At 41.0% G+C, this 12154-nt stretch overlaps 1 protein-coding gene across 2 annotated transcripts in view; it reads left to right on the plus strand.

The window, feature by feature from the left end:
- The window catches only part of GRIA3 (glutamate ionotropic receptor AMPA type subunit 3), a 136720-nt gene that overhangs the window by 48508 nt on the left and 76058 nt on the right, over positions 1 to 12154 (plus strand). For both annotated transcript variants that reach the window (XM_026036014.1, XM_026036013.1), the window contains exon 4: positions 11481 to 11668. In XM_026036014.1, the coding sequence (XP_025891799.1) occupies positions 11481 to 11668 (188 nt within the window). The remainder of the gene's footprint in view (positions 1 to 11480; positions 11669 to 12154) is intronic.

A 12154-nucleotide genomic window follows, 5' to 3' on the forward strand; every position in this document is an offset into this window, starting at 1 on the left:
AGTCATGCTGTGCACACTTGTTGAATGTGTTGTAATAAAGTGGCTAATTAGTGATGTATTCTGCAGAGAATTGTGTGCCACTTTCTAAGCAGGCCACAGAGTGCATATTCTCCAAAGAACATACCCTATTTTTGTAAGTGATTTCCAAAGGACAGGTATTTCAGAGGTATTTAGGGTTTCAGCATGTACATAGTGGTGTTGTCTAAAGCACCTCAGTGAAATGACTCCCTGTCTGCCTTTTGGATCGAGGGAGTGCAGGTACCCCACCTGCTGAGATGCTTCTACCATCTGCATCTTAATTGCCCCTGAAAATGAAATCTTGGTGTGCCCCCAAAGTCACTTTGGAAAATGAAAGAAAGTTCCTGATGAATATTTTACCTATGGTGCACAGTGAAATGAGCCATTTCCAGGAAGATCATGGGCAGAAGTATTAGTTGCTGCAAGTGTCCTAGTTATTACCCATCTTAGATCGTGTGTATATGGTAAAAGAATATGTTATAAGCAAGAACAAATTTTTCTCTTTAAGCTTTATTGATAATATTGACAAAGAAATAGATTTTTAGGTGTTTAGTAGAAGTTAACTCAGATCTAGATCTTGAAAAAAAAAAAAAAAAAAAAGCCAAAAAATGGTTCCATGTTCTGTGTTCTAGTTTAGAAAAGGACATTAGCCAAAAAATGGTTCCATGTTCTGTGTTCTAGTTTAGAAAAGGACATTGAGTGTATGTGTCTCTTTGTCAACAGGCACCTTATATGCAGGACCAATTTTTGTCCAGGGTGACCAGGTAGGATGAGGCTGGCTATTGGATTAAATTATCTTGGAAGTTTTGGCTCTCTATGAAGGCTGCCATAGTGGTATTTTTAAGCTATTAGTATGACAGTAGTAAATTAGACAAACTAGACCCTAGCCTAGATAATGCTGCCTTTTTTTGGTAGGCCAGAATTCCTGCACAAATACCATTTGTGGAGCATAAAAATGAATGGGATGGAAGCACAGAAAAACAGACAGACAAGGAGCTAACCTGTGTTGTAGGAGCCTGAGTGCTGTAATCAGGGTGGCACCAGCTCCAACAATGTTCTCCTCTCATTCCTTTCCCCACTGAGCTCTTCCAAACTGGGGAAAAAAGAGGCCAAAGCTACGCTTTTGAATCACATCCCTGTTTCCCTTTAGTGAAAATTTAGGGTGAAATGTTCACGCGTTTCCATACAGTCTAGCCTAATGTTTCATCTAAGCTGCCTGCTTAAACTGTATCAAGAGTAGCATATTCAGCAGGTGACTCTGGGTTCAATTCTTTTTAGTTTTTTTCCCTGCCTAAAATTATTGGCTGCAATCCATGTATTTACAAGCTGCAAAATACAAATCAGCAGACAAAAAATTGTTTGGGTGTTATGGAAGGAATGGTTGATGCAAAAAAATTCATAGTGATTTTTGATGTAATGAAACAGATCTCTAACACTCAAGTAGGGCTGTAAAAATTAAAATCAAAATCAAGATTGCCCTTCTATTCTTGTTTTTCAAAAGTAAGTGAAGGCCAAGGAATTTCCTCCCTAGGGACTGGTAGTTTCTGCTCTGAGAGTTGTATGACCCTGTTGCACATCAGCATCCTGGCGAATAAAGCTGATTTTTTTCCCCGACATGTGTAGCACAACAGTGCAAGAAGTGGCATCAGACCGTTGACACCAAGCATTGAACCAGAACATGCTGGGTCTGTCACCTCGTGCATTAAGTGTTTTGAAGGGATAACATGCCTCCCCGGACTTCATTCCAGGTGGGGTGTTGTCTATCCATGTCGTGCTGCTTCGCTGCTGTCCTGCTAAGCTGTCATCCTGTGGCCACATCAAAGTAGGAAGCAGCATAAAGTAAATTCACATGATGTGTCCTGTGCCTTGGTTGGTGCAGAGGATGTATACTTGCATGTTTAAGCCCTATTCAGATCAAATCTTATTGCCGAGTAGTGTAGAAGGTGTACTGACTTATTTTGCATTAATATCAAATCCATCTTGATTAATGGATTTGTTATTGCTATGAAGAGAAATGCTGGAACTGGGAAAAAAAAAAGAAATAATTGTGCTATATACAAGTTCTACCCATTGGCAAAAAAAAAAAAAAAAAAAGGCAGAAATTACAAAGTGAATGATTGTGAAGAAACACACATGCAGGCTGTGAGTATGAATCCATAATTTATCATCTGTATTATCATAAAAACTAATTTACATTTCAGAATATTTTTAAAATCAGCTCTCACCCTTTGATTGCTAGATTTTTTTAGTGTTCAGAATAAATAAAAGGAAATTAGCTTACAGGTTGAGACATGAGACATATTCCAGCTGCAAGGGCAATTAAAATGCAGATACCAAAGGGTGAGCTGTTGATGAAGAGAGACTTTGAAAGGCTGATAACATCTGTTAATGAAAATTCTCAGAGGCAGAAGATTCGTTTGCTCAGGTAGTTTGAGAAACAGAAAGTTTAGATAAAGGTTAGGGCGAGGAATAAATATTTTTCTAGCATGATTGACTGAAGGTCATGTGGAAAGAATAATTTTACGATGTTTGAGGACAATCCAACTGCATAATCTTTTTTCAAGACATTTATCCAAGGTGAGCCCAGCTTTTATTTGTGATGAATATGTATTTCAATTCATAGCCTGATTACCATAATCTCCTGATTGTTTCTTCAAAGGAATAATACTTACCATTTTTTAGACTCAGCACTTTCTAGACATGTTTTTAGGAGAAACCAACTGGCAATAATCTTGTGTGCTCCAGCTAAATACCCAGTGTATATCACAGCAAAGAATTAACTTGTGTTATCAATAATTCTAAGTTCATGGCATACTTTAAAATGATACTTTTTGCCTTTCAGATGAAAGTAATGATATGTGAGGCCGAGTTCTAGCAAATATCTTCTGCAGAAGATAAGTGGATAAATTTCCCTATTCCAGAGACATCTATTATGTCAGAATAAATACACTAGAATGTTTCTTTGACTAAAGAAAAGTTAAATAAGCTTTGGAAAATACTCATTTTTATTTCCATTTCAGGTGATAATTATGCATAATAACTTTCTTTTTAGGGCAGCTTATAATTGTGCCACAATCATGCAATTTCACCTAGAATAATGCAGAACAGTTTCCATCTGTGTCTCAACTGATTGGGTATTAGGTAGCTATTGAATTTACTCTAGCAAATAAGATTACCAGGAAAATGTTTTCTGAGATAACGTACTGGTGTTTTTACTGTATAATTTCAGTGGCTAATGTGTTCCAGACAGTGTATGAAACTTAAAAAGTGCACGTTCAACCGTAATACAGCTTGAAATTAAAAAATGAGTCTAGCTCTATGAATAGGGAGCTTTTGAATTCAAATATTGGCCCTCTTACTAATTATCTTTATGGGACAGGACAATTCATTTCTTGATTCCTCATCCATTCTTTTTTACCTATCTCGCAAGCAAATGCTGCCAATTTTTCAGTTAATTTACAGTGCTTTTGAGTATTATTTGAGTAATAAGAGTTGTTAAGAAAAGTAATGTTTGTATGTTTCTGAAAATTGAATAAGGCAGAAATGCCTCACATGACGCACCCTGCATTAAGCGTAGCCGACTGTTCATTTGTGTAAGATCCAGGCCCACATATGCTGTACTTTCTGAAATAATGAAGCTTGGCTAAAATAGGTCATTAAGACGTTGCTACATCAGGAGCTCTGCACGCTAATTGAAGAGAGGAAGGGGGTCTGTATAGCCACGCTCATGCCAATAGCAACTGTACGTGTGAGCAGCCCTTTTGCTTCCTGAATGGACACTGCTCGTGGCACCACCTCACGCCCACAAGGACCAGCACAGCCCAGCTCTGCAAAGGCAGCCAAGCAGCTTGACCAAACGTGTCCTTTGGTTAGTCACTCTTGTCTCCAAAAGAGGAGCTGGATGTTCACCACGTGTCTACCACATCGGCAGCTGACGTGGCTGTGGGTTTTGTAGGCTTTGCCTTTGAGAACTGGCTTCTCCTAGAATGTACTTGAGTTGTCTTATCCAGCCTGATAATTACTAGCTCTGTGATTCCTAATTTGAATCTTTTTGCTGAGATAAATATGTAAACACAATTAGATATGTATTTTTAACACCTAGTAATTAGCCTCATCAGTTGAGTAGTAGTCAACACATCGGGATTTTGTTCTCTTTCGGTTTCCTCTGTTGCAGGTAAGTGTTGTGAATGTTGATGCCCACAAGATGCTTGTCTTGCACAGTTTCACATCTGCATTTTTTCCACTGATTTATGTGCATGTTATAAGCATGGGGAAATGGTACAGAGTATCTCTCTTTCTCAACAAGAAAGAGAATCTTTGTGACTTTCCTGCAAAAGTGCCTGAAATAAAGAATAGATTAAGGCTCAAGCATCTCATTTAAACCAACCTTGGTGGTGTCTAGGATTAAGAGTGTTATGAGTGACTGAAGTGTTTTCAGTCCAGGATCAATTTCAATCCTGGACCAGTCAATGGATAGCACTAATGAAAGAATGCAACCCTGGGGGTCTGAAGAAAGTGTTTAATTGTGTATTTATCTATCTTGATTTCTTCTGTCTCATTCACAGTAGCTTCTATCTGATTATACCATTTGAAGGCTTTTCAGCTGAAGGCTGGTCTGTTGCACGCAACAGAGCATGATGTGGATACAGCCACAGTCCAACTTGTTCCTTTCCAGAGGCGATAATTCAGGCTCCCAAACAGAGCAATAAATCATTACAAGTGCATGAAGGTGAACAGAAGAGAATGAAGACGCCATGCAGGCTGCCTCTAGACAGGGCTGATATGTTGGGCTTAGGCTCTGGCATTAGTTTCCTGAGACCAGTTAAGACGATGGTGGTTCTGAATTTGCTGGTGATGTTCCAAGCGTGGCCTTGCTGGGTAATTTATGGCACTCTGTGAGACTGGTGTTGGGAAGGACTGTCATTAAACTTGATCTGCAAGGTTGGCAGCCAGTCTGTGACAGTGCTAGCACTGTCCTTAGTGCATAGCCTTAGGCTCTTCAGGTCTGTTTGTGCTGGAAAGGGACAAAGCCTTGGGCTCATTGTGGAGCTTGATGGGTGAAATCTCTTTCTGTTTAGACAGATTCATTATGTAGCCCAAAAGGTTTTTTAACGCTAATGTAGCTTTACCGTTTTGCAGTTATCAAGTAAAATATTTTGCTTTTAGCAAGGCGCTCTTCTATTTCCCCTGACTCGCACTTTCTAGATCCCAGGGCCCATCCTCACTGTCTCAGCTTACTGAACCCTGCAGTTCAGGCCCACTGGGCACCACGGTGCTCCTCACCCTCTGCCACTTTTCAAAATATTCCTTCCTTTCTTGAGCTATCTCTTTTGTCTTTTCAGCCCCAGTGTTCACCTCTTACACTTTCCTCAAGCAGAATGTGCTCTGATTTCACAGAGCTCCCATCTCATCTGTTCTGTTCCCCTTCTACTTCTAGAAATCTATAATCACGCAAAGATTAATAATCCTTTGGCAACATGTAAATGAAGGACTGCACAGTAAAGGTTTCAGCCCTTTCCCTGAGCTTTGGGTTATATTGTTGCTTTGGGGTATACCTATCTGTCATTTTCCAGGAGGCTTCCCCACAGTACTGTGAAAGTCATATGTAAAGTCCCCTTACAGGAGTGACAGCATTGCTGGTGGCACCTTTATGGCCTCCCTTGCTTATTGTACTCCTTCATCCCTTGTATTACATTACTACATTACTCTCATTTTACGCTGGCACAGCTTCATTCAAAAGCACTGAAGTTGCACTGAACTGAAACTTCAGTAGAATGAGGAGGCAAATTAGATGCAAGGTTGTCAGGAAAGAACAGATCAAGGTGAACTGTATTCAGTAACAGTCAGTTAAAAATCTTTTACTCACATTCAGCAGGTCTGAATTCCTGCATGCTTAGCTCTGTCCTATCCTGAGCAAATGCAGACCAGATGGTTTCTGTCGATTCTCCTCTGGAGCTAGGCAAGTTCACATTCACCCACCCAAGCTGACATATGCATTTGTGTAGACAGTAGTATAACATTATATATAATATATATTATGTAGCAATTTTTTTGCATATATTGCTGTAATTAATGTTGTTATTTTGCAATAATATATGTACAGGAGAGTCTAGAGAGACTGAATAGAGAAGGCAAAATGAAAAAATACTGTCAGAATGTGCTGCCACTTGGTCTAGGAGGTTGTCTGCTACCAGAACAGCAGAGTAGTACTTCACATCCGAGTTACCAGATAGAAGTAACCAGGTCAAAAGTAGATGTAAGGCAAGTATTCTGCTTTTTATTTAATAATTTGAACTTAATTGTGTTAGGCTAAAAGAGCACTCCAGGGTACTAAGCATTTGCTGCATCTCTTTATCAGTAACTCATTTAGCAGCTTGTTACTTGCCTGCTCTAAAACTATGAAATTGCTGAGCAGAGACAGGTTGTTCTGCAAAGCACTCTTGCCTAGCTCAAGTGTTTGGATTCTGAATGACACGTAGCCTTTTGGACAGGTTAATTGCAATGGTGGTGTTTTTTTCTACTCATGCCTGCCTTTTTAAAAGAATCCTTTTATCTCTTTGCTCTTAAACCAGTGCTGGGTTCAGTCTCCAACACACAGACTATCCAAATGTGTCTCAATTTATGGACCCCTGGCAGGCTCAAAGTGTAAGCTGGCATTGCAGAATTTGCTTTTGGCATGGGGAAGCATTTGCCGTGATGGCCTCCTGTGTGGTGGGCTCACTGAGCCCTTGTCAGTCATCCCTCCACTCCTAAACGCCTGAAATGCACTCGTAATCCCACATCTTAGTTATTCTGGTTGTGTCACAGGTACGTGGTTCCAAACACAAGGATTCAGATTAGCACTGATGGCCACTCAGCTGGCACAAGCGCGCAGCATTACAGCAAAATAAGCCCCTTATAGATCTCTGATGCTTGGCAAGGGAAAAGAAAGGAGGGCTGCAAATAAATACTCATTCATTTCTAATTGAAGAGTAGGGTCTAAACTCTTATTTGGAACATTCAGAAAAGGAGTGATTTACATCCGCACTATTTGTTTCTCAGAGAGTTCTTCAGTGCCAATCCTGAGGGTTTAGTCATTGCTCATGGCACAGTAATGATTGCTGCTTTCTGAACGAGTTCAGTGGTCTAGTCAGTAGAATTTTGTCTGTCTTAGCAAAGTTCTCCAAAGAACAACTTTTTTCATGCACGGATATGGGAAAACTCATGGGAAAACCCCCATGAGTTTTCAGAGACAGATGGAAGGGAGTGAAATGTCTTCGTCACCCGTGTCAGTGGTGTGTGTTGGGACATGCCGGTACCAATGGAATGATCCAAACAGTTCGGTGGCAGCTTGGCTGCCCTGCCGGGAGTGGGAAGGTGCCGGGGGTGTTTGTGGCCAAGTCTCGCCGCAGTGAGCTTGGGATGTGCTTATACCTGCATTGTTAAACCACAGACACAGCTGGAGTACCAAATAGTGTTTCCCCTGTTAGCAGGGGAATAGCAGTAACTATTCTCCCTCTTTTGCACACTTCAGTCGGCAAAACTCAAAATTATTGTTTTTGGGTTTTTTTTTGCTTACTGAGTAGTAAACTAGGCACTTGTTGTAGTTTTATTAGCCTGATTGCCTCAAGTCCATTCATATTATAAGCTGTTTAGATGAAGATTAGTTTTTTAAAAAATGATCAGATCTGTTGTCTAAGTTCTTAGGAGGTGCAAGTCGGGCTGACCTGCATGATTTTTATTCAGAGACCTCAGGTGTGTCCCCTCTGCAGTAGATGACAGAAGGGACCAAATTGTGACCTGGGTCTGTTTCACAGCCTGACAAGCAGGGACGTCCCCATCAAGCAACAAGCTGTGCCCGTGAATCAGCAATGCCAACCCATTAGTAACGTAGTGCAGTGAAGGGATGTGGTGCCATCAGAAAAGCTGGCATCCCAAAACTGTATTTCCAGAAAATAGACACGGTTTCTATCCTGCTCCTTTCTCATATCCCTGGGGTGCCTGAGAAAAAAGGGCTCCACAGATCAGCTTGGGTTCTGAATGAATTTTTCCAGTTTGTGTGGGTGTATATGCAGTAACTACAGAAAAAGCAGCCCTTGAATTTTAACAATGATACTATGAACCTGTTTTGAGATTATCTCATTGTCACCATCAGTTAAAAGGAAAATGTTTTTCTTGTCTCATCTGATATTTTCTGGCTTTGCTTAGTTCTTGCTTGAAACACTTGAAGCAGTGTATACTAGCAACGGTGTCAGTGGAAGCTTGTCCTGAAAGGTTTGTTCACAGACATGCAGTGAGTTATCAGCCCTTTAACCTGCGGGATAGACCTGATGCAGAGCTGCACAGTGGAGAGGGCTGCAGGTCAGCTCCTTTCCTTTGGGGTGAATGAGGTTAGAGGCGCCCACCAGAGTTCAGCATCTCCCCGGGCCAGCAGCTCTTGTGACACATGGACACTGGGTATTTGGGCAGGGCACAAAGAGCCCCACGCCCAGGTGCAGTCACTGACATGCACAAAACAGGGAATCTGATGTCCCCTGCAGTGCCCCAGCAGACCTGCTGCCTTGTCACAGCTTGTGGTGTTAGGCTAAGAGAAGGAGAATTCACCTTTCACAAGAGAATGATCCTTTTATTTAAACAATGGTACTGCTTATGTAACAGCACTCCTAATGGTGAAGTACAGCTGAAGCCTGGAGCATGCTGTTTATGTAAGTATTCCATAATGGGTAACTGTGTAGCATGCAGTTGTAGAAGACAATAAACATGGAGAGATACAGGAGGTTGGGAACAGGTAACATGCGATTGCAAAGACGGGACTGTGCTGCTCCCTGAAGGGATGAGCATCGAACGGCGCTCCTGTAAGGCTGGGACGATGGAGTTTGTGAAGGTTGTTGGTGGTCAAGTCGTGGTGGGGAGGGCAAGCGAGGCTTTTCCTGTGAGGAGGGGACAGAAAGAAGGCCTCAGAGAGGGTGGTTGACACGGCACAGGAATAATCGTAGGGAGGATTTCAAGAAATGACAAGGATGAAGGGAACTGTGACTAGAAAGATTCAGCATGACAAGGAGAAGCTAGAGGTAGAGAAGACAGAAATGATGAGGAAGCCCTGGAAGTTTTTCATGCTGAGACTGATGTGATCATATTTTCATGGACAGGAGAAAGGCTCTTGAGTAACCTTGCTCAACCCTGTCTTGAACTGGTAGCTACTCATAGACATGCATGCAAAAACACTGCCACTTACAAAATATGCAATTGCACAAACTTCAGAAAATTGCCTGGCTTTTCTGCAAGGTATTGGAAGTTTGACAAAACAAACTCTGACTTAAAGACTTCAAACTGAAACCAGGATGCCTGATAGTCTAGCAGTGGCATCTCTTCTCCAGCATATTCGTGTTGACTTATTTCCTTGAGACACTTTTTAAGTTTTGTCTCCATTACTAGCAGATAATGGAGCAATAGATATTTAAAGATGTCTGGTTTTGTCTAGTCTGTGGAACCATGTTGTTCAATTTTGAGTGAAAAAATATATTTAGGGACTGTATTGTTTAGAGCAAGCTCAAGATTCAAGACCTTGTAGGAATGATAAAACAAAGTTGTAAATATTCTTTGCTCAGTGAAATCACATTTTTAAAAAAGCGCATATTTATATTCAAAGCACTAGTAAATCTCCACTAATAGTATTTATGTTCCCACATCAGAATTCTTCATTTGTAGCTGACCAAGTATCTGCGGCTTAGATCTTCCTCCTGCACGTAATGGAATCATAATGCTGTCACCGACATCACAGCCATTTTTGTAAAATACGATGTTAAGGAAGACTGAGTTCATTGTACTATACATATGTAAATGCCTCCCTTTGAGTGCTCTCAGGGGAAAGAAGATGCCAGAAAGAATTCCTGACCACGGTACATATTAATTGCTACCACCTTTTGCGGGATAGTAAAGTGCAGTCATACAAGTAAAGGCATAAAGAATCCAGAAGGCTGTGTAGAGAAGCTGAGGACGTTCAGTGCAAGTTAAGGAAGCACATGGTAAATTATAATAGTTTAAGTGCAATCTAGCAATGAGGACATCTCATTCATTCCTCATTTGTATCAATAATGATGGACAGCAACATCCCTAGTTTCAAAGAGTCACCCCAGAGACACAGCAGGATAAGGGAGATCAGACCCCAGCCCAAGTTTCTTCATTATCAGAGAACTCTGAGAAGGACATCTGAGTTGAGGAGTTGGTGGAATTCAGGACAGTGAAAACTTTGTTCCTATGCAGCTCAAAGTCTTTTCAATTTCATGAGCACAGGGGACTGATTATCACAGAACACAGCTGAATACATAATTTGATATGTTCACCCATGTGTTTATGCTTTGTGTATGTGAAAACATCTGAACTTCTCAAGTTGGCTGCAGATGAGAAAGGCCATGGTGTGACTAAATGGTTGGACTGAAAATTTGGCAAATAAATTATCTGGACAAAAACATAGCTTTACATGGATGTTTCTGTGCAAAGAAACTCCACTGGAAACTACTCTGCTTGCCTGAGGCAGATGAGCTCCGTGTTTGGATGGCATACTTTTGGATGGGAAGCAATTACAACAATGTAAAAATGTGAATTTTCTGAGCTGAGGCAGATAGTTCAGCAAATTTCCCGTTAAATACTGTAAGAAATAAATGCAAATCAGTGCCTGGCTCCTCCATAGCTTGCCTTTGAGGTTACTGTTTCCCTTTCTATCAGCCTTGCCTCGGTCACGTTGCTTGAGCTCAGTCTGCAGCCCCAGCACGGCTGTTCCGCAGGATTGCAGTGCTGTTTGCTGGGGTAAACGTCCCTCTGAGCAGCCTCTGCCCAGCCTTTGCTGCTCCTTTGCTCTCTTGAAGCTGCTAAATGAGTTGGTATTACCTTAATGTACGCATTGAAAGTGTGCTTAATGCTGTTACACTCCAGATTTAAAAACATTTCTTGAAATCAAAGTGAATATCAGTAAAATATTCTCCTGTGGTTCGTAGTTCCAATAGCCGGTACAATGACTTAATTGGCGTTCTTCTATGCAGTGCTTGGATCTTTGCCAGTTAATGACCCATTTCTGCAGTCTGCACAGGCAAATTAGCCCTTCTGTCCGGCTCTCCAAACTTACGGACTTTTGCCCACGAAATGGCTGCAAGCTCCTATTCTCAGCTGGCATGGACCCCAGCAGAAGCATAAACATCCCCGAGAGGGTCATAATATGATATATTGGACAGATTCTGATCCGCCTCACAGTAATATACTGCCAAGCAATTCTGCTGAAGTCAGTGAATTTGGCAGCGATAGAAGAGAAATAAGAAACTGGTCCCCATGCTATTTGCTTTCTCGAGTAATGAAGCAATTGCAGGTTATTAGCTAATCTGTGTCCCTTTAGATGATGTAATTTTTTTGTGAGGTCCTTGTCAAGCATTCAAAACAGTTTTTATTTGTGGTTTGTGTTTAAATGGTTTCGTTGTCTCTTCCCCCTACAGGATTTTCCATTCTGCAGGCGATTATGGAAGCAGCCGTGCAGAACAACTGGCAAGTGACAGCCAGATCTGTAGGAAGCATAAAGGATGTTCAGGAGTTCAGAAGAATCATAGAGGAGATGGACAGGCGACAAGAAAAAAGATACTTAATCGACTGTGAGGTAGAAAGAATAAACACCATTTTGGAACAGGTATGTGTTTTAATTTTCAGGACAGTGACAAGTTTCCCTGGTGTTTTTGGAACTGTCCATTTCTGGAATAAAATGAAAATATACCCTGACAACTGGTCGGTTATCTGGTAAAATTAACATTCCTGAATGATGGCCATAGCTGGCAGCAGTTCTTAAACATAACCTACCAGGAAATGCCTCTGCAATATTTTTTCTTATTTTTTCAAACATTAATGAAGAATTATTTTAAGTAGATTTAGGTGGTAAAACCTGAACTTTTAGAGCAACTTTATTGGTGTTTGAGATATTCACAGGGATTGCAGGGGATCAATGTTGGGATGTTGTTTAATTGTAGGGATTGTGATTTATTAATATGGAACCTGAAACAAAGAAGATAAAGCTAGCAAAAAGTACCGAATCGTGTTCAAAGAAAATTGAGTCAAATGGAAATACTGTTTATGGTTAGTTCAGTTGGTAGTCCAGACTGTTCATGAGCACTTACGGAGC

This window comes from Nothoprocta perdicaria, unplaced genomic scaffold (genome assembly GCF_003342845.1).
Source record: "Nothoprocta perdicaria isolate Ctin4 unplaced genomic scaffold, notPer1 scaffold_17, whole genome shotgun sequence".
Lineage (NCBI taxonomy): Eukaryota > Metazoa > Chordata > Aves > Tinamiformes > Tinamidae > Nothoprocta > Nothoprocta perdicaria.